This window comes from Natrix helvetica (genome assembly GCF_964273705.1).
Source record: "Natrix helvetica genome assembly, chromosome: 1".
Classification (NCBI taxonomy): domain Eukaryota; kingdom Metazoa; phylum Chordata; class Lepidosauria; order Squamata; family Natricidae; genus Natrix; species Natrix helvetica.
This window is the reverse complement of record NC_138548.1, coordinates 334,030,206-334,051,060: the sequence shown is the minus strand read 5'-3', so window position 1 is coordinate 334,051,060 and position 20,855 is coordinate 334,030,206. Positions and strand designations below refer to the sequence as shown.

Genomic DNA, 20,855 nt, shown 5'->3' with positions numbered 1-20,855 from the left:
AGGCGTCAGGGAAGCCTCCGGACGGTCCCTGAAGCCTTTGGAACACTTAAAACGACACTCCGAGCAAACCGGAAGTCACTTCCGGTTTTCTCGGAGGATCGTTTTGAGCGCTCCGAAGGCTTCAGGGACCGTCCGGAGGCTTCCCTGATGCCTCCGGAGGGCGTCCGGGGGAGGCTGTTTTCACCCTCCCCAGCCTCCTATAAAGCCTCTGGAGCCTGGGGAGGGCGAAAAAAGCATGTAAAATGGGGGGAGCACCTGTAGTTTGTGCATGCGCACTGGGGTCGTGCATTGCACACGACCCCCCTGCGTTCCCCCCACATGGCACGCGAGCCAAAAAAGGTTCGCCATCACTGTTCTATATGGTGTCATAAATTGTCTTATGATAATATTCATGTCACAATGTATTTATAGTTTTCCAAATTTCAGTTCACAGGAGTTATGGGTTCCTGATTTATCAGGAGGTACCTTGGTTGAAAACATTTTGCCCTATGGTGTGCCATTTCATCCAGTTCAAGATTACAGGAATCACAGTTTCAGTAGTATATAGATTACTATTATTCAAACAGTTAGTTTTATATCACTTTGAATTAGTATGTGTTTGTTTTTTTACATATGTATACTCTTGTAAAATCCTTTGCCTTAAATGTTCAAAAAAATGATGAATAATTCTGGTGTGTAATATGCATATGCTGTGCTCCATCAATAGTTCATGAAATTTGCTATGCATACGCTATAAATATTTAAAGCAATTCTACATTTGGATATATTGGCTGTTGGAAAGTTTCTTATAAGCTCTTTTAATCAATTGAGCAAATTTTAGAAATTGTTTGTTGGAGTTCTGGAAATATATAAACAAATCTAAGGAAATTTTTTGAAGCATCAATTCTAGTTTTCACCTCAGCAGTTTCAGTTTATTTTTCAAAATATCATCAAATCTGTTGTAAAAGAACAGATGTTTATATAAAACCAAGCTACACATGGCTATCATTATTCACAGTAGTTCCCTTTCAGTGTTGAATTTAACCAACTAATGAGATTGTGAATATATGCAAATTAGTTTGTTGGATGTTGTGCTTATATTTGTCTTCTTCCTACTATGAGGACTATTCCCGTTTTTTCACTTTTCATCCCCTTCTCACTTGGCCATGATAGATCTTGCTGGGTCAACCCAGTCAAGAGTCTTATGATTTCTCTGTTGCATACAACACTTCCATGAGGCAGGTAAAGCATGTAGTGGCATGATCCAGAGACATCTGCAATAGAACCAAGAAGCCAGTATAATTCATATATGATTTTATCTGTCATGAACAAGGTACTTTGAAAAAAGGCAAACTATCACAAGGAAGCCATATGGAGCCTTTCAACAAGGCTAACCCAGTAAGAACAGCTATGACCTCCAAGGTCCCTTCCAACTCTGCTATTGTATTATTGTATAAGAAGGGAGATCAAATATGTGCTAATCCCAGCCTTAAAAGATGTACTTTAATGCATGCATAGGTGGTCATCCATCATTTTCTTTATTTGTGAAAATAAAAATGTCAAATCTGTGACTGTGGCAAAAATCTTTATATGTATAAAAAGATTTATTCTCCAAATTGCAGATACATGAAATCAGAGATAAAGAGCGAGGATAATAAGAGCCACATTTACTGCATAATTAAAGTAGCGGGTTTTCGGCAAAGAGCCTTTTGTAAATAGTATTAACAGGCTCCAATCTTACATGTAAGATTCAGAGACAAGAATCTTAAGAGTTTGATGTGATATGGAATTGTAAAATAAGATGTGGGGTTTCTTTTTGAGATGGATAGCGTTGTACTCTTCATAAATTGCATAATTATGCAATTTGTCCAAAGCAGAACAAACTGGATAATGGAGTTACTTTTGAATGGTAGCAAAACAAGTCTCATATTTTCATTCAGAGTAGTAAAGCTCAGCTGGTAGTTTCACCATTGTATTGCAGCACCGAGGCACACCCAAAACTTACTCTTTGACTTGGTAGCAATAAGCTGGGGCTGGCCATGTGGTCAACTGATAAAACATGTATTTTAGTACTCCTATTTTCTCCAATTCTGTTTTCACAGTTTGAGCTATGTGTAGTCCTCATTCATTATGACCATTAATTTAGAGACCAAAGTTTCCTTGTGCTTATCATCATTGCAGGATTTCTAGAGTCATGCAATTTTATTTTGGGTACTTTGGTAACTGGCATATACAGTATTTAAAACAGTTGCAGCATCCCAGGGTCACATTAGATTATTAATATCCCTTGGGACGATGCTGAAGATGCAGTGAATGATCAAAACTGCTGGAAAATACTTGCTGCCCAATGTGCTTTGATGAGCACCTAAAGACGATGATGAGGGTAACATCACCATTTGTGACTTGCCCAGATGGTTTTAACAAGCAAAGTCAATGGGGAAAGCCAGATTCACTTAACAGCCGTGTTATTGTTTATTTAACTGTGGTGAATCACGTAAGGGCTGGGCACAAAAAGTAATTGAATTGGGTATTGCTTAGTGAAGGAATCTCCAGTCCCAATTGTGATCATAAATCGATGTCTACCTGTATAAGAGAGTGGTTGGTGTTATAGAATAGAATTCTTTATTGGCCAAGTTTGATTGGACACACAAGGAATTTGTCTTTGGTGCATATGCTCTCAGTGTACATAAAAAGACAATATACATTTGTTAAGAACCATAAAGTACGACACTTAATGATAGTCATAGGGTACAAATAAGCAATCAGGAAACAATATTAATATAAATCGTAAGGATACAAGCAACAAAGAAAGAAAGAAGGCATCCTTAGTTTTATACAAAAGCACAGAATCCCGATTTAATAAAAGAATTAATATCTGGGAATTGATTTTAATTATTTATATTGAACTCTTTAGCCAAAAGGCTTTCTGTTTTCACACTCAGATTTATAATCCAAGAAAAAAGACCCTACAGAAATAAAAGGGGAGGGGGGAAAGGAAGAAGAAAACAGACAAATTAAGGCAGTTGTTTCTAATGTTCCCCTTTTCTTACAATGACCAGCTGAAATTCTTAGAATCTCACATGTTTCTTGCTGTTCTTTCCAATTGCCGATTGCCTATATAGAACATTCCAAGAAAAACTAGTAGGATGCAGATTATACCCTTATCAGTACGAAGAAAGAATGCCACGGCTGTTCTTTACAATTCAGTTGAAATTGGCAATATCTATGAGGTGGGGAGAATTAAGCTGATAAAAGCAGCTGTGAGGTGAAAACCAAGGTTTTTTTAAAAAAGTTTTTCCCTTATGAATGCATGTGACTGCCAGCAAATATCAAGATCACTTACTTTCTGTACATTGGGAAGTTATTCCTTTTGTTCAATCCTAATTATCAGTCTTGCTACCAGAGTGCTAGGAATGCCTAATTTTAATTGCATCTAATTCTATATTGAATTGTGATCCTTGTCTTCAAATAAGTGATCCTGCAGACTGTGTTAGCATATGTCCAGAGAGCCAAACAAAAGTTCAGGGATTTCTCAGTTGCTCTGCTTTGTCAGAAAAAAACAAGAATATGTTGAATATTATTACAGATTTTGGATTGTGTGCGCATTCTTAAAATCTGTTTATCAATTACCCTGAATTCTAGACTAGGAAATAATGGAAACACTTTTGATAAAATCTTTTAGGATTGGGAGATACCCTGGAGGTCTTCTAGTCCTACCCCATTCCCAGTGAAGGAGTTCTTATACCATTCTGGACAAACGGCTACTCAGTCTTTTCTTGAACATATACAGTGATAGAACACCCACAACTTTAGGAGGCAAGCTGTTCCATTGCTTAATAGCTCTGATAGTCAGGATATTCTTCCTTAATTCAAGTTTGGATCTTCCATCCATTGGTTCTTGTCTTTCTCTTATGTTTTGGAGTAAGCAGTCATGAAGATCATCAAGCTGCAAGCCATGAAAGATCATCAGAATCTTGAATTGTACCAGGAAACATACAACAAACAATAATGATCTTATATGACAACATTGGATTATCCTAGTTAATGTGGGCATTTTGTACTAGTTGCAGATTCCAGGATTAGGATTATGCATTCTCAGTAAATTTAATTTTAGCAGACTTTTTTTAATATTGTAAAACATTATTTCTCACAGCAAACTCCATAATCTCTTCTGAGACTTCCACAACAGATGTAGAAGTCACGGAAAGAAATGTTGTTTTGATTCATTCAATTTCCTTTAATTACATATGTTATCAAAGTAAAAATCGATCCCCAGAACAAAAAGTGTTAGTATAAATATCTATGTTGACATATTAAAATAAATACATATTGAAGAATTTCCTTCAGTAAATTGTCAATCATAGAAGGATTAAAGTTGGAATTCTAAGGAAATACAAAGACATGCAGTATTTATTTTCCTTACTAACTAAACAAATTGCTTCCAAAATATTTTACCAGCAGCCCTAGATTTCCTAAAATAACCAAGCGTTTCGTTCACTGTATCATGTTTGTGAAACAAATATAAATGATAGATAATCCCTAATCTTGTGGGAAATGTTTCAAACTTGAAGTGCTTTGTTTCCAGCATGAAGAATTTCATACATTCCTACCATAGTTGTAATCTGAACTAAAGTTAATAGAGTGTACTGTATTCATTATTGTTATAATTACAGATGAGTAAGAAAATACCTGCTAAATAGATATGAAAAGTACATCTCTCCAACACACTTCTGTGTTCTGTTTGTTTTTTGCCTCAACCACAGTTATGTTAGAATCTATGCCAGCAATGGCGAACCTTTTTTGGCTCGCTTACCACAAGTGGGGGGAGCGCAGGGGGGGTCGTGTGCGGAAGTGCCACACCCATAATGCAATGTGCGACCCCCGTGCGCATGCGCGCACAACAGGCACGGAACACCCCCCCCCCCATTTTTACATGCTTTTTTCACCCGCCCCAGGCTCCAGAGGCTTTATAGGAGCCTGGGGAGGGTGAAAAGAGCCTCCCTGCCCCCCCCGGGAGGCCCTCCAGAGACTTCAGGGACGGTCCGGAGGCTTCCCTGACGCCTTCGGAGCGTTTAAAACGACCCTTCGAGCAAACCGGAAGTGACTTCTGGTTTGCTCGGAGGGTTGTTTTAAGCGTTCCGAAGGCTTCAGGGACCATCTGGAGGCTTCTCTGACGCCTTCGGAGCGCTCAAAACGACCCTCCAAGCAAACTGGAAGTCACTTTAAGCGTTCCGAAGGCTTCAGGGACGGTCCCTGAAGCCTCCGGAGGGCCTCCAGGGGAGGTGGGGGAAGCTCTTTTCGCCCTCCCCAGGCTCCTATAAAGCCTCTGGAGCCTGGGGAGAGCGAAAAAATGGCTTTTAAAAATGGTGAACTCAGCTGGCCAGCGCGCGCATGTGCGCTGGCCAGCTGACAGGGCAGCGCCTCGCGTGCCCTGACAAATGGCTCCGTGTGCCACCTGTGGCACGCGTGCCATAGGTTTGCCATCACTGATCTATGCTATACCAGTGCTAAATTAGTTACAAAACTATGAACATTATGTAGGCTACTTTGTTAAGAATTGAAATTATTTAGCTCTTAATTGTGAACAGTAATTAATGTAGTGTGTTCAGTACATAATAAAAAATTGATCAGGATGATAATGCCAGTGCAGTTATATCGGAAGCATGAAAATTTTGAATAGATATGGATAGCGAGATGGATGACAAATTTAATAAACATGGTAGATTGCAACTACATAAATGAGCCCTCTAAGGAACACCCATCTCATGTCTCCTTTAATGCACCTATAAAGAGATTCAAAGTATTCACTTCCGAATTCATAAATAGAATTTAAGTAAACTGAAATTTAGAAAACTGTAAATTCTAAATTATGATTTGTTTAGCTTTAGAACAAATCAGCACTAAATGTTATTTTCAGATACTGGCTTGTTTATGAATTAATGTTCAAATAATCCTCAACACTTTTGGGCAAAAGACTTGTGCGTGAGAGAGACAGAGAGACAGAAACAGAGACAGAGAGAGAAACAAACTGAAACTGAAACTCATTTGTTCACATACCAGGAAGACAGGCTTTCCTATTGCATCTAAACTCAGAATGTGATTGGCTACAGCAGGGATGTCAAACTCGATTTCATTGAGGGCCACGTCAGGGTGGTGTTTGACCTTGGGGTGGGTGTGGTGGGATGGGTGTGGCCAGTTTGACATCACTCATGTTGTGGTGGCCAAGTGCTAAGGCAGGACTTCCCTCAGAGCTTCTCTTATTCTCATAATCTGCTTGCTTGCTTGCTGCAGCCTGGAACCGCCCGGCGCCTTCTCTGCAATTGCAAAAATGGGGCTTGTATTCTTTCTGGCCAGATCCCTCTCCTGGGCCAGGAGCAGAAGCTGACCGCCCTCTGACTAGGTTGTCTGGAGAAGGGGGAGACCAAGCAGCGAGCCACCTTGCCTTACGTCTCTCACACAGTGCCTACTTCACCTGTCCCTTCTAGACAGTTCCAGGCAGTCGAGATCACCACGCTGCCACCTGAAAACACTGTTATTGCGTTCTCTGTCATGCAGTGCTTATTGCTACTGCCGCTACAGTATCTCTTTGCTGCATGACAGATCCGGGCAGATTTGGGGAGAGGGGTGGATGGAAGAGACCAATCTCCTCTGCACGAAGGCTTTTCTCAGGATGCTATATCTCCACTTTCTCTCTGGAAAAAGCTGTTGACATCGTCGGGATCTTGGCTAGTGAAAGAAGCCTGGGATGGAAAGGAAACTTAGTAATGCGGCAGGTGCCAGGCTCCAGGGAGACTCCTGACCCAGTGCTCCTGCATTCCGAAGTTTCCTTTCCATTCCATGCTCTTCCCTTGCTGCACCCTCCACCCCAGTGCCCCCCGGATCTGTCATGCAATGCTTATGCTACTGCTGCTATTGCGCCCCGCTACAGTATCTCTTTGCTGCATGACAGATCCGGGCAGATGAGGGGGGTGGAGCAAGGGAAGAGGACAAATCTCCTCTGCATGAAGGCTTTTCTCAGGATGCTAGATCTCCACTTTGTCTCCGGAAAAAGCTATTGGCATCATCAGGATCTTGGCTAGTGAAAGAAGCGTGGGATGGAAAGGAAGCTTTGGAATGCAAGAGCGCCGGGTCGGGAGTCTCCCTGGAGCCTGGCACCTGCTTTTGCCCCAAGACTAAGGAAGCGGGGTTGCGAAGAGGGGTGTGAACAAGCCTGGTTGTCCCCAGAAGCACTTTGCAGGCCTCCCAAGCCCTCTATGCCCTATTTTTCACAAAAAACGGGGCGTGCAGAGGGTTTGGGATGCCTGCAGAGTGCTCCTGGGAGCCGGGGAGGGCAAAAACCTTTTTAAAAAATTTACCTCTTCAAAATCTTGGTACGTCTTTTATTCCGATGCGTCTTATACTCCGAAAAATATGGTATATTCCTGTATAACTGCTTCGTATTTCTATAAAGTAATATAAAACAATGTTCCAAATATTTGACTGTTTGCTGAACCACAGCATATATAACAATATTCTCAGGTTGAACTAGTCTGCTGCTGACTGAATCTAGGTATTTTTCTTGGCAGAGTTACAAAAATAGCGTCAGGCCATTGCATTCTTCCAAGATTTGTTTTAATGGACTTCCCACCCTAAGGCTCTAATTGTGGCTTCCAATTTAGGCCCCCATCCAAATAGTGAGACAGAAGCTACAACAACTTGTTAGCCATTTTTAATTTGTCTTAGTTGTAAGCTTTGAAGGCAGGGAATCTTAAGCCGGGGTCTATAACTTGGGGGGGGGGGGGGGGGCGACTGTCAGCAGTTGGTTGCATTCACAGACATCTAATTGAAATGTACCATACCTTGTTAATGAATTATTGGATTAATAAAGAAACATATTTATTACTATATTACATATTTGTAATTTGAGCATAATTGGATTCCTTTGTAATATCACATATTAAATATATTTAGCATGTATTTTATAAGTATAATTACATTTTTCTGAGAAGGGGGTCCATGGGTTTTGCTAAACTCTCAAAGGGGTGGTGGTGTTCATGACCAAAGATTAGGAACCCTTTCCTAAAATGTAGCTTGGAATCTCTATCCCAAGGATTTTACGTAACATATTTTCTTAGCCATGTGACAAGTAGTTTATAACATTTTTAAAGAAAATCTAATTTAAAACACTAAATGGTATTTAATGTTTATTAATAATGAAAATGCTAAATAGGAAGTTAGTGAAGTATGGAAGGTTTTGGGGGTTTTGTTTTCTCTCACTTTCTCTAATAAGATTTATACCTCTGGGACATTAGATGGTTTGGTTATAATATGCCGATCAGTCAAACTAAAAGTTAATTCTTCTGATTGTGCTAGGAAACAAAGCCCAGAATATCCATTGTTCCATACAGGTGTTTTATATATTCATAAATGGATAGCGAAATGGCTGGCATATTATTTTAATAAATATTCTAATTAACTTCCTACATTTGTGCAAGCTGGATCACAAACAAACTGGCCAAATTTCGGTATAGCTTCAGTATGTTATTTTTGTACTAATTATTAATTACTCTGCCCAGGCTTAATAGTGTTTTGTTTAATATAGTATAAATTTCTTCCTTGTTCAGTTGTATGTCAATTATGGCAAAGTAATGACAAATATCTTATTTATGGTAAATAAGAAAACATAATACATTTGGCAAAATATGAGAAAGTCTTATATGCACCTCATTTGGCTGATGATCTTCTGTGGAGATCCTTTTATTTTTCTCACCATTCAGAAAAAGGGAGTAAAGAGACCTGGGATAGAAATTTTCTAGCTCCAGCTGAGTGGGGCGGAAATTATGTTGGTGTAAATATGTTAATTTGGCATATTCATGTTTAATTCTAGGAAATCGTTTAACATGTTTTGCCTGTATGGTTCTGCTAAATAATTTTCAAAATATTTTGAACATTTTATCTCCGGTCTTGGTTTTTAAATATTTTTCCCTATTCTTATCTCTCCTGTATACAGTATCTTATGTGGTTAAATTATTGTGTTTTGAAATGGAAATCACAGGGAGCTTTTCCGAGGAGCAAGGTGACTTTTGAAATGCTTTTATAAATATAAATAGTTGAATAACTGCATGCTCATTTTCTCCCTTTGGGCTTTGGCCCCCTTGTGTATTTGAAATACGATATCAGGGTTTCAATTATGGTAACATCAAATAATACTTTTATATACATTTTACACTGATTCTGATTAGCAGTGAGATATAGATATATATGTAGATATAGATATAGATATATATTGTTCTTTTTATTTTAGATATGCCAATATTTGGTCTTTGCCCAGCTCATGATGATTTCTATTTGGTGATGTGTAACCACTGTAATCAGGTCGTAAAACCACAGGCATTTCAATCACATTATGGTAAGTACTGGACCGTTTTTTAATTGTCAGGGTTTGAAGATTAAGCTTCGCAGCTTTTAATTATCTTTGTTTATTGTCTTAAAAGCTGATGGTGCATTTGCATTATGTAAATATGTAAAAATATGAATAATTCATCAGTATTAAATTATAACAAACAACTGGACATTTTTAATGTTTAGGGAAATGTTAGCACAATAACTATAGCACTGTATTATTTAGCCTTTGCACATGAAAACTAGGAATGTTATTCTTTACATTTTTATTATAAATCAGGCCTGGATTTTGGCCTTACAACTACTATTATGTGCTATCAGGATGGAGTCTGGCTTTGGTAATTTAAACCAGTTGTGCAAATAATACTTCGGGAAAAATGTACATTTGAATGCCTTTTCCTCTATATGTTCAAACTTTGTTTTATGGGGATTCTAGAGACAACATCCTTGTCTGCAAGAAAATGTTATACATAGGATTTAATAAGCACTCAGTTATCAAAAGTAATCATATCTGGGTAAGAGGAGTACTCAGTTGTCCTTTCAACTTTTATCTTTTGATTATGTTCTGCTGTTTAAAAATGATCTAGTGAGGCTCAGCTAGGTGGCAGCACTTAACCTGTTCTGGTTGATCTGAAAAGGCTGAGCAGAATCAGACTCAGCATTTGGGCTGGAGAAATTCTAAAGCTGTAGCCTGCATTAACATAGAAATGTTTCTCAAAAATACAGAAAGAAAACAACAATTGAATTTTCCTTAAAATATAGTATATAAAAGTTCTAAACAAAATTCTCAAAATCTGTGTCAAAGTTCTTTACTGCTGCTTAGATTTTGTAATCAGATTGTGAAAAGTTCTCATTCTACTTACAATTTCGTTTATTTATTTATTAGAATGGGGGTTCCTAATGTTGTGGCATTTCATGTTTTGAGCATTGTGTGCTCCTTTATAGAATCACTGTACTTGAAGAGGTTAAATCAGAAAGCTATTTATCAGAAGTCAAAGCTGTGAAGATCTTTCCTGTTAATGACTTTCAGCTCTCCTTTTTTTCTTCTTTCCGCCATCTTTTCTTTTTCTAGACTTTACATTTAAAATTCCAATTCCTTCATTTGATCCTCCTCTTTTTCCTCCTCTCCATTGTTTCCTCATTTTTCTTCCTACTTTTTATACCATATCAATTTAATGCCCCAAGATATTAATTTAGCATATAATGGGTTTAATGCCTTTCTGGCTATTTATCTCATTCATTTTCTTTGGTCAAGTATTGACACACAGACGGTTCTCCTGTTGTAAGAATTATTCCCTGTAGCAGAATAAATTTTATTGCACTTCTTTTGCAAACATTATGATTTATTGGTGACTAGCCATACCTATTTTGGAGGCCATTCTTTAGGAGCGTCTATGACATTCTTTCAATTTCTAGACCAGGAGTGGGGAACTATGGCCTTTTTATGACCTGTGGACTTCAGCACCCAGAATTCCTGAGCCAGCATGGCTGGATCAGGAATTCTGGGAGTTGAAGTCCACAAATCATAAAGGAGCCATTGTTCTCCACCTCTGTTCTAGATGAAGCTACTGAGAGACTCTTAACATATTCAAGTAAAATTTGATTCATACAAACCAGTTTTAAAAGCAAGAAGAAAACAAAATGGTTTTTTTGTATTTCAAGTTTTAAAAAAAGTCCGATTCTTGAATGAGTTAGAAGAATACCCACAGTAATGAAAGAGGAGAATTTTAGTCCATAGGTTACAAAGAATAATTTAAAAAAATAGAAGAAGAAAACTTAATTCATTCGTTTTAAAAGGCTTGCATAAATTCCATCCTTGAAGATAGCATTTAAAAAGATAACCCACTGTCCAAAACCATTCCAAATTTAATTCCGCTGCTTATTTCTTCTGTTCTCCAATTTAAATTAATTTTAAGTTTTTTATAGGCAGTCTCTTTTAAAACAGTAAAAATTTCTCACCAGCTGGAAACACTTTCTCTTTCCGTATTCTTCAGTTTTGGAGCCGCCCCGACTTCATCAGCCTAATGGCTGGATTTTTTGTCGCCAGCTTGAAGAATTTCTCTTGGATCGATCAGGGACTTTGCAATGTCCCTGAGATCAGCAAGATGTATTTTTCCTGTTCACCGTCTCTGCGGGACGGTTTAGGTCTGTTTGGACCACCCAGCGGCAAAAGTATTGACTGCGATCTCAGAGCATTGAGATCGCACGTCGTCTCGTCGCGATATTGGCTCTTCCTCCCAAAATACAAAAAGAAACAAAGAAAATTGCAACAATAACGCTGCTTCTCGGAGGATGGAGGTTTGTATATTGGAAACAAAACACTCTTACTTTTCTCACTGATTATCCTGGCTTGGCACTCCAAGGTCTCACTGCTTGTTTATAGAGAGTGATAAGAAGAATAGCATACAGATGTCCCTTTGAAGGATATCTTTAACCAGAGAAAGGTGAAAATAAAACGTTATTGTGAATCTATGCTTAATCTTGTTAAAACCTTCCAAGCTAGAGCAGCAGTGTTTGTTAGCTGGAGATAATGGCACAATTTCAACAGCAGAAATAAATTTTAAGTCTGCAAAAGATATTCTCAGAAATACAAAAATTATCAAACACATATGAGAGGATAGAAAAGAAGTTGGAAGACTTAGAGCATCTAACAGCAAAATATGATGAAGAAGTTGGAGATGTTTATCAAGTGGAAAAAGTGGTTAAAATCCTAAAAATCGAAGAGGAAAATGAATATAAAGAAATTAAAATTGCTGATATTTATGGTGATTGGTTTATCTCTGAAAATGGAAAAAGTGGAATACTGAAAGAGGAATTAAATGGAGGGGAAATCTACCCAGATGGCAAGATACCGAAGAATAAAAAAACAAAAGGTTATGGATTTAAAGAGAGAAATTTTATTAGCAATATCATTGATAATACTACCGACAATCAAAGATAAGCTGATTAACGAAACAGAAGAAGGGCATCGAAATTACATGAGAGATTTTATAAGCAAGGAGTTGCTAAGAGGAGTCCATACAAATTTGATTAAGGAGATGATTAGAGGACTGACACCACAAATGGCAGAAGATATGAGACTGTTTTGCTACTGGAAAGATACAGGTTGATAGATGAAAGAGTATAATTTAAAACTAGTTAAATTTAGTGAAATTTAGTGACAATAGATATAGTTAAATAAATAATTGATAATGATAATAATGTATACAATGTGTAGTGTTATGATAATAATTGGATATGAATATTGAATGGTATCCATGAAAGGAAGATTAGATTATATATAAAGGTTAATAAAAAAGAACTAAGTTAGATACAGTTAAGTCTTGATTATTAGGGGGGAAATGTTATGATGCAGGATATAGTTAAATAAAGGAGGGATAATGATAACCAGGTATATATACAGGTATGGGTACAACATAAGGAAACTGAATTAAAATACTTGAGTTAATACGAATTATGTTTGTTGACTGTGGAAGAGATGCACGAAAGCCTTTTTGTAACCAACTGATACAGTATGTAAGGAAGAATGTGTTGTTTTTGTTTTGAAAATTAAAAATAAATAAAAAATTATTTTAAAAAAAGAAGAAAACAAAATGCACCAGCACAAACAGTGCTTCAGCAATATACTGTTAATGACAGATTATACAGTAAAACAAATACCAATAACCACAGCATTTTATCAGCCGCTGCTAAATGCTAATTTATGGAAACAAGGAGAAAGAGGCACCAGTACTTTAAAGGAAGTATTGCTTTTATAACAACCTATCACAAAAGAAACTCCTCGTAATATATGGTTTTGGGGTTATATTGAAAACATGGCTCACACCCTTCTTTCTATAACTTGACCGCAAATGAAACTTAAACTAGCCTTACAGTACAACCTAAGAATTTCTCACTTTGCATAATATTGTAATGGACACAGAGTTCCAGGCCTTGTTTACTTATTTTATTGGAAGGGCTACCCCATTGGCAAAATTTCATTAAACAATGTACTATTTCAGTTACAAAGTAATTGGTTAAAGTGACTTACTGAAACACTTCCTTCACTGAAGCTGAAGTGCAAAATGCTCCTGGGGAAATGCCAAGAGTACTCTGTGTAGCGGTGATACAATTTCACACAGCTCTGCCAAAAAGAAATTAAATCAACCATTGCTAGAACTAGAGATTAAATCCCATTGCTGGAATCTAGAGTTGGTGAACTACTGTTTGAAGACCGGATAAGCATTTATATGGAACCGACTCAAGTTTTAATGGTAATTTGTTAAACTATACACAGTAATTAACTCAGGCCTTTTGTTGGTAGTCAGCCACAACTTGTGCCTGTCTGGCACTAGACAGATAGGCCGGATTCCTTGCTGTGAAGAAAAGGAGAAACAACCAATTTTATTTTGGCAATTAAGTCACAGCAGATGGGGAATCTAGTGTTTCCGATACTACTTAAAACACAATAAGATTTTTAGAAACTATTTTCATACTAATTGCAATCTACATGTATCAAATAAAACGGACTTTTCTGCTTGACTATTACGTTGTCAGTAAGACTTTTGGTGGACACCGATACACTAATATATTATAGTCGATTGACACTGCAACTGTGAAACGAATTTAAATGTATCTGCAGTTTTAGAAAACCTTGTTCTTTTCAAATACAAAATATAAAAAACAAAATTTTGTCCCAAGTGAAATGATCATCTTTTTCTTCTACATTTCGTTCTTCTTTGTTGAAGATGATCCTGTCCATCATCGCCTATAATGCTGAAGGCCTTCCTCAATACCTATACAATCTCATCTCATGAATTATTTCTTCCCAATATTTGTTCCTCTCAACTGAGCAGATAGCTTATATAACACAGCAATTTATAGAATATTTAAATCATGAAAAAAAAACATAAAGTAGGATCTAACACTTCAAACCTCATTAAAGGGAAAAATATGTACTTTCTTCAGTATGAGATTGAGATACCTGTTGTCTCTGTTAAAGAAAAGGTTTGATACTCATCCATCCACACCTTAGCACAAGATCAAAATAAATATTGTGGAGTTGGGCTGTAGTCCAACTTCACAATATAATCCTCCTTGATCTCTCAGTGGCCTTTGATACCGTTTATTTTCTGCCTCTTTCTGGGCCAATTTAGGGGATTAGAAGTGGGAAGCATGCTATTAAGTTGATTCTCCTCCTTTCTCTGGGTCTGGTTCCAGTCAGGGTTGACAAGGGAGGGGAGATTGAACTTGAGGTCCCTGCTTTGTAGGGTGCCAGAGGGCTCTATTCTCCCTGCTCTTATTTAATATCCACATTAAGCTACTGGGTGAGGTTAACTGTTGGCCTGATATATGCTGATGACACTCAGTTATACATCTCTGCCTGGACCAAACAGTTGATGCCATTGAGGTCCTTTCTCAATGCCTGGAGGCTGGCAAAGGGAGTTGGGGAGGTCAGATGGGAGAGAAGTTTCAGCTCAACTCTCTTTTGGGTATTTCGTGGTAATCCATATAATACCACTGCTCTGTGAGCTGCAGAGGCTCCCAATGAGCTTCCAAGTACAATTCAGAGTGCTGTTTGTCACCTTTAAAGCTTTACATGACTTGGGGCCAGGCTGTTTGTGAGACCGCTTATCTCCCATTGTCTCTGCTTGTCCCCATCAGATTTAGCAAGTAAGGTACTGTATATACTCAGGGTTCATTCCATTAAGCAATATTATCCTGTTGGATCCTTCACTCATGCCTTATCTGTGGCAACACCTTCCCTATGGAACAACATAAGTTGACCCTGAACCTCTTAGCCTTCTGTAAGGCATTAAATAACTTGTTGCCCCAAACATTTGGGCTGGGTAGTTAGTAAAGTTTTGTTGTTTAATGTGATTATGTATTCTGTATTCTTTATGAGTTAGATTGTTTTTGTTTTGTCTAGGGTTTGGTTTTCGTTAACTGTTTATGATGATTATTTTAACCCTTATATACTTCCCACTTTTGGTAGGAGGGAAGCCTTATAAATTGTTTAAATAAAGAAATAAGCCTTTCTCTAAATCAGAATTTATCCCTTTTCTAATTAACTAATATTAAAGCCTTTTTAACATATTCTACCAAATAAATCTGGGTAGCACTGTCTCAACAAGGCTATCGAAGTTTCATCACTAAGGACTGAACTATATCATATAAAGACTAATATAAAAGGTTAAACATAATTCCCTTTTTAAATGAAAACTGCATTTCCTTTTGAAGTGTTTCTTAATCATCATAAAAATCATTTGGGAAATACTTAGTACTATATGAATAATTAAATAACATTTTCCTCCCTGCCATGCTAATAATATTCTTTTGAAAACAGTGGAAGAGAACATTTAATATTGAAAGCACTATGAGTATGCTTTAGATAAAGGGACTACTTACCATCAAATATTGTAGGAGTAGTTTAGGAGTAGATTGTGCTGTATATCATGGGAGGATTGACATAATGAATTGGCTTCAAGCCCTTATTAATATACATAGGATAATGAGTGATTTCTGATGGGATGGAGGGCAAGGGGGAAACATCTTTGAGTTTCCAAAGATTGAGTTTCAGTAAGGGTTGTTAAGCTGTTGCTTGCCTGAATCTTTACTTTAAGACAATTTTGGATATTATCTCTTAAAGCTGGGGTGGGAAACAATGGCCCTTTATGACTTGTGGACTTCAACTCCCAGAATTCTTGAGCCAGCATGGAATTCTGGGAGTTGAAATCCATAAGTCATAAAGGGGCCATCGTTCCCCACCCCTGTCTTAAAGATTATAACATTTAATCTAATGCGGTTTCTGATAGTAGAATTTATACTGTCCTTTCAAGAATTACATTGCACAATTGCTGAAAGGAAGCTTGTTTTAGGAAATGAGTCTGTTGAAATTGAGCATTCTAGTGCAGCCTTTTTTAACCTTTTTAGCCTGGGTGGGTGAGCTTTTAAAATAATTTTCAGGACTCAGGAACACTTGCATAAAAATAACAATAAATACAAAAGCTTCAGTATACAATTCACCTCTAACCCACACAATCCGTAGTTTAACTGGAAAATTAATAATGGTAGTTGTATTAATTATTATTACTGGTATGCTCCCAAAGTGTATTAATTATTAAAGGAAATTTGCAGAAGGAACAAATAACTTTTTGTAGCTCTTAGAATTCTCGTTGGTTGCACAGTTGAATGTCAGAAAATTGCTAAAAATCAGCAGCATAGTTTCCACATTCTCAATAATTTTGACAGAACAAAATAAAAACTATTGTATAAGCTCTGAAATAGGCACAGTTTTAAAATGAGTAATCTTCCAATTCCTTTATATCAGTTTTAGAACACCTAACAATTTTAGCCCTGATCACTTTGTACAGTATCATTGCATGATTATTGGTTTGTTTGTTAAAAGTTGTATATTGTTTATTTAAAAAAACACACTCCCAAAGAATTTATAATAACAGCAATATACATAGGTGGTTGTTTGTAACGGCATGCAGACTTGAGTGGAGTTTTTATTTTTTATACTAGTGTAAGATCTATTGAATTATTCTTCCAAATAAATCCCATTTATTTCACATATTTCTTTTCTATAAAATTATTTAGAAGGTTGTGTACATAGTAAAAAATAAATAAAGCTGCTTCCAGAAAAAATTACAATATTTTAATGGAATAATTGTGGTTAGGATAAAAAATATTCTGAGGCACATCATAAAAGGCTCATTTTATCTTATAATACAGATTGTTTTTGACAACTCCTACATCTAAGTCATCTATCTTCAAAACTCTTTGTGTCTTTATCCATTACTGAGCCACGGTGATGCAGTGGTTAGAATGCAGTACTGCAGGCTACTTCTGCTGACTGCCGGCTGACTGCTATTTGGCAGTTCAAATCTCACCAGGCTCCATTTTCCATTGATGCCTGCTGGCCCTCTGATCACATGACTGAGATTTGCAATATTTTTGACAGTTTCCAGCAAAAAAAAAAAAAACCCTCCCTTTCTGAAAAATGACTACATGATTCATTTAACAACCATGTGATTTGCTTTATGATCATGAGGGTTGCTTTATGACCCTCTTAAAAACTATTGTAAAATTGACTACGTTTATGTGGTACAACCACAATGACTTACAACCAAAATTTGAGGCTCCATTATAGTCGTACATCAAGGAGTATCCGCATGGTACCCAACTCTCAATTTTCTGGAGAGTTTCCAATAAAGAAATTACAATAAAATCAATACAAAATAAAAGATGGCAAGCTCAACAGAACAGATGCCTTGAAATGAGGGATGTCTCTCTTTCTTCCCAAAGGCATAGGTGAAAAGTTAAAACTGTTGGATATAAAATTAGGGGACTGGAGGCTAAAACATATAAAGAACGGTTGCAGGAACTGGGTATGTCTAGTTTAATGAAAAGAAGGACTACGGGAGACATGATAGCAGTGTTCCAATATCTCAGGGGCTGCCACAGAGAAGAGGGAATCAAGCTATTCTCCAAAGCACCTGAGGGCAGGACAAGAAGCAATGGAATAATGAAGGAGAGACGCAACCTAGAACTAAGAATAAATTTCCTGACAATTGCAACACTCAATCAGTGGAACAACTTGCCTCCAGAAGTTGTGAATGTTTCCAAAACTGGAAGTTTTTAAGATGAGACTGGATTATCATTTGTCTGAAATGATATAAGGTTTTCTGCCAAAGCAGGGGGTTGGACTAGAAGACCTCCAGGGTCCCTTCCAATTCTGTCATTCTAAAAAAAAAATTTTAATGCATGGGATGGAAAGAGGAGGAGCCAGGATGTGAGGATCATTCATTGAGCAATTAGTTGCTTCCTACCTCATAAGCTTCTTTACTGAGGCTGTACATTTTGTTTTCATTGCTAATTTGGCAGTTGGCAATCTGAACGCAATCCTAGATTACCCTGTGCCATTTGCAGTGATTATAAATGCCAAGTGAGGAAACATGGAGGGGAAAAAATATCCTTCTTTCAGAAAGTTCCTCCTCATTCACATTTGTTCTTTAAGATCTGTCACCAGCACATTTGGTATGCTGGAATTAAAACTAAGAATATGGTTTTGAGTATGTTAATACTGTAACTTGGATTATGAGTACATATTTTTACTGAGCTGCTGCAAGTCAATATAACCATAGTTGAAGCATCTGCTTTTATTCCCAAAAATTCAGCTTAGCCTTTGAAATATAATAATGTAAAGTTGAGAAGTTTCTCTGCCTCAGATATGATGTATCCTCACATTTCTATGGCTTTTTATTATCTATTTCTAAAATAATTATCAGGGTCCATTTACCTTATTTTCCTGTACTATTTATCCTTTTTTCCATGTACTTTAAAACAATTGGTAATTATGAACTATAGGAATACAATTGCATGAAAAGATGGAGTTGTATTTATGACACTTACAACTGTAGTTGAGAGGGGGAATCATGTCATTCCATGGAATGAAGTGGCTGCAAAACCAAACTTAGAAGCTGTTTCTCAAACAACAGGAAAAAACTTTCAAACAATACAGCAACTCTAATCATTCAACAAAAGTGGATTTGCACGATAACCCTAAAATGGGTTGCTCAGCCCTGCATAGAGCCCATTTCTGTATTGTTTATTGTGTCTACAGCATCCAGAACTTCACCACCTATTATTTAAGATATCAACAGTACTATATTTCAAAAAAAATATATGCAGCATACATATTTTGTAGAGCAGTTAAAAGACATATAATAGATCTAAATTAATGTGTTAATAGTGTCATGATAGTTGTTGCAATATGCCACTGTAAGATACTCTGTAATAATCTCTGACATATAGCGAAGACATAGTATGTTATACATAGTAGACTAGTGGCTACCTATTTACATCAATTAGCAGCACTAACTCTTTTTCCAGTTATGGGCAGTGTCATCACTGTCGCGTAGGTTTTCACAGTGGGATCCTTTGACTGTCAGTTCATTTGCAGTGTGTGCATGTGAAGTAGCATGAAGAACAATGTATGTGATTTGTGTAACTACACCCTAGAAAAGCTGGAAGTATTTAGACTTCACAGTTTCCCCTTCTCAGCATGACAGCTTAAAGTAGGTTGCTACTATCATTATTCATGCAGAGTGATCTTAGAACAGCAAAGTTGAGGGAACCAGTCTTCTCTTCGGTGATGCGCTTTGAGCTTTCTCGATGGCTGACGTGGAAAGAACACAATTGCTGATTTTGTTCTCTAGAACAGAACGGACATGTAGAGCATGGGACCACCTGGTGCACATACACGCATCGTTAGCCATTTCTTCCATTTCAATCTTTTTAAACCAGAAATAATTCCATTTGACAGCTAAAATTTAGTTCAAATAATACTCAGATTTAAATTCCTTCTTAAAGCTGCTAACTGGAAAAACTAGCAGGATAGAAGACAAATCTGCACTTCCCAAACTCGGTTTATATACTTACCGTATTTTTCGGAGTATAAGACTCACCCGAGTATAAGACGCACCAAGATTCTGAAGAGGCAAATTTTAAAAAAGGTTTTTGCACTCTATAAGCCTCCTAAAGGCTTTGCACAACCATTTTGGTGAAGAGGGCAGGGTTTCAGGAGGCAAAAAATGCTGTATTCAGTGTATAAGACGCACCCAGATTTTCAGCCTCTTTTTTGAGGGAAAAAGGTACGTCTTATACTCCGAAAAGTACGGTACTTTATATTTGTACTATCAAACACTGAACAGATACCTGGCATTCTTTCCTGTGTATCGTGTAATAAACAGTAAAAAAAAATTGAAAGCCGTATCGCAAATAACATAAATTGTGTTACCTAATTATATTAGTCTAAAGTTTTCCAATGTTACATTTTCACAGCTTTCTTAAGTATTAGAAAGGGAGGGTGCCATACAGGTCTCCAGAGGCTATTCCAGTGGGGAGATGCTTCTCCCCCTGAATGTCTTAGAATTTTAAATTTACAATAGAACTGGTAATTTTTTTAATTTACCAGTTCTAGATGTCAGGTTTTTTTAAAGATAGATTATTAATAGGAATGTTATAATTCACATGAATTTATCTGCTGGTTTCATTTCTTCCAATAACATCTCATGTAGATCGTCCACAGTTTGCAACTGGTCACTAATGACCATTCAAAATTATTATGGACTTCAAAAATACTAGTGATGACCCATCCTCAAAATTGTGATTTACGCACACATACTGTGGTGAAGTGATCACATTTTGGACACCTGACAGCCGGCATGCATTTACAATCCGTTTCAGCATCCCATGGTCACATGACTGCAATTTTTAGGATTTTTTGCCATTTTCCAGCAGAAAAATGCAAAAAACCCCACCCATTGGAAATGCTGGTTTCACTTAATGACCACGCGATTGACTTGATGTTCATGGTGACACATTTACATGGTCATTATAAAAATAGTTGTAAAATCGTATCTAGTAACATTGATGTACAACTTACAAACAAAATGTCTAGCTCCATTTCCATTATAAGTGAAAGATTACCTGTGTTAAAAAAATAAACA

The 20,855-nt window shown here is 37.0% G+C and overlaps 1 protein-coding gene across 4 annotated transcripts in view; it reads left to right on the top strand.

Annotated features, from left to right (window-relative positions):
• Positions 1-20,855, top strand: part of ATXN7 (ataxin 7) — a 146,843-nt gene that overhangs the window by 88,002 nt on the left and 37,986 nt on the right. For all 4 annotated transcript variants that reach the window (XM_081942794.1, XM_081942796.1, XM_081942793.1 and 1 more), the window contains one exon: positions 9,263-9,367. In XM_081942794.1, coding sequence (XP_081798920.1) covers positions 9,263-9,367 — 105 coding nt within the window. The remainder of the gene's footprint in view (positions 1-9,262; positions 9,368-20,855) is intronic.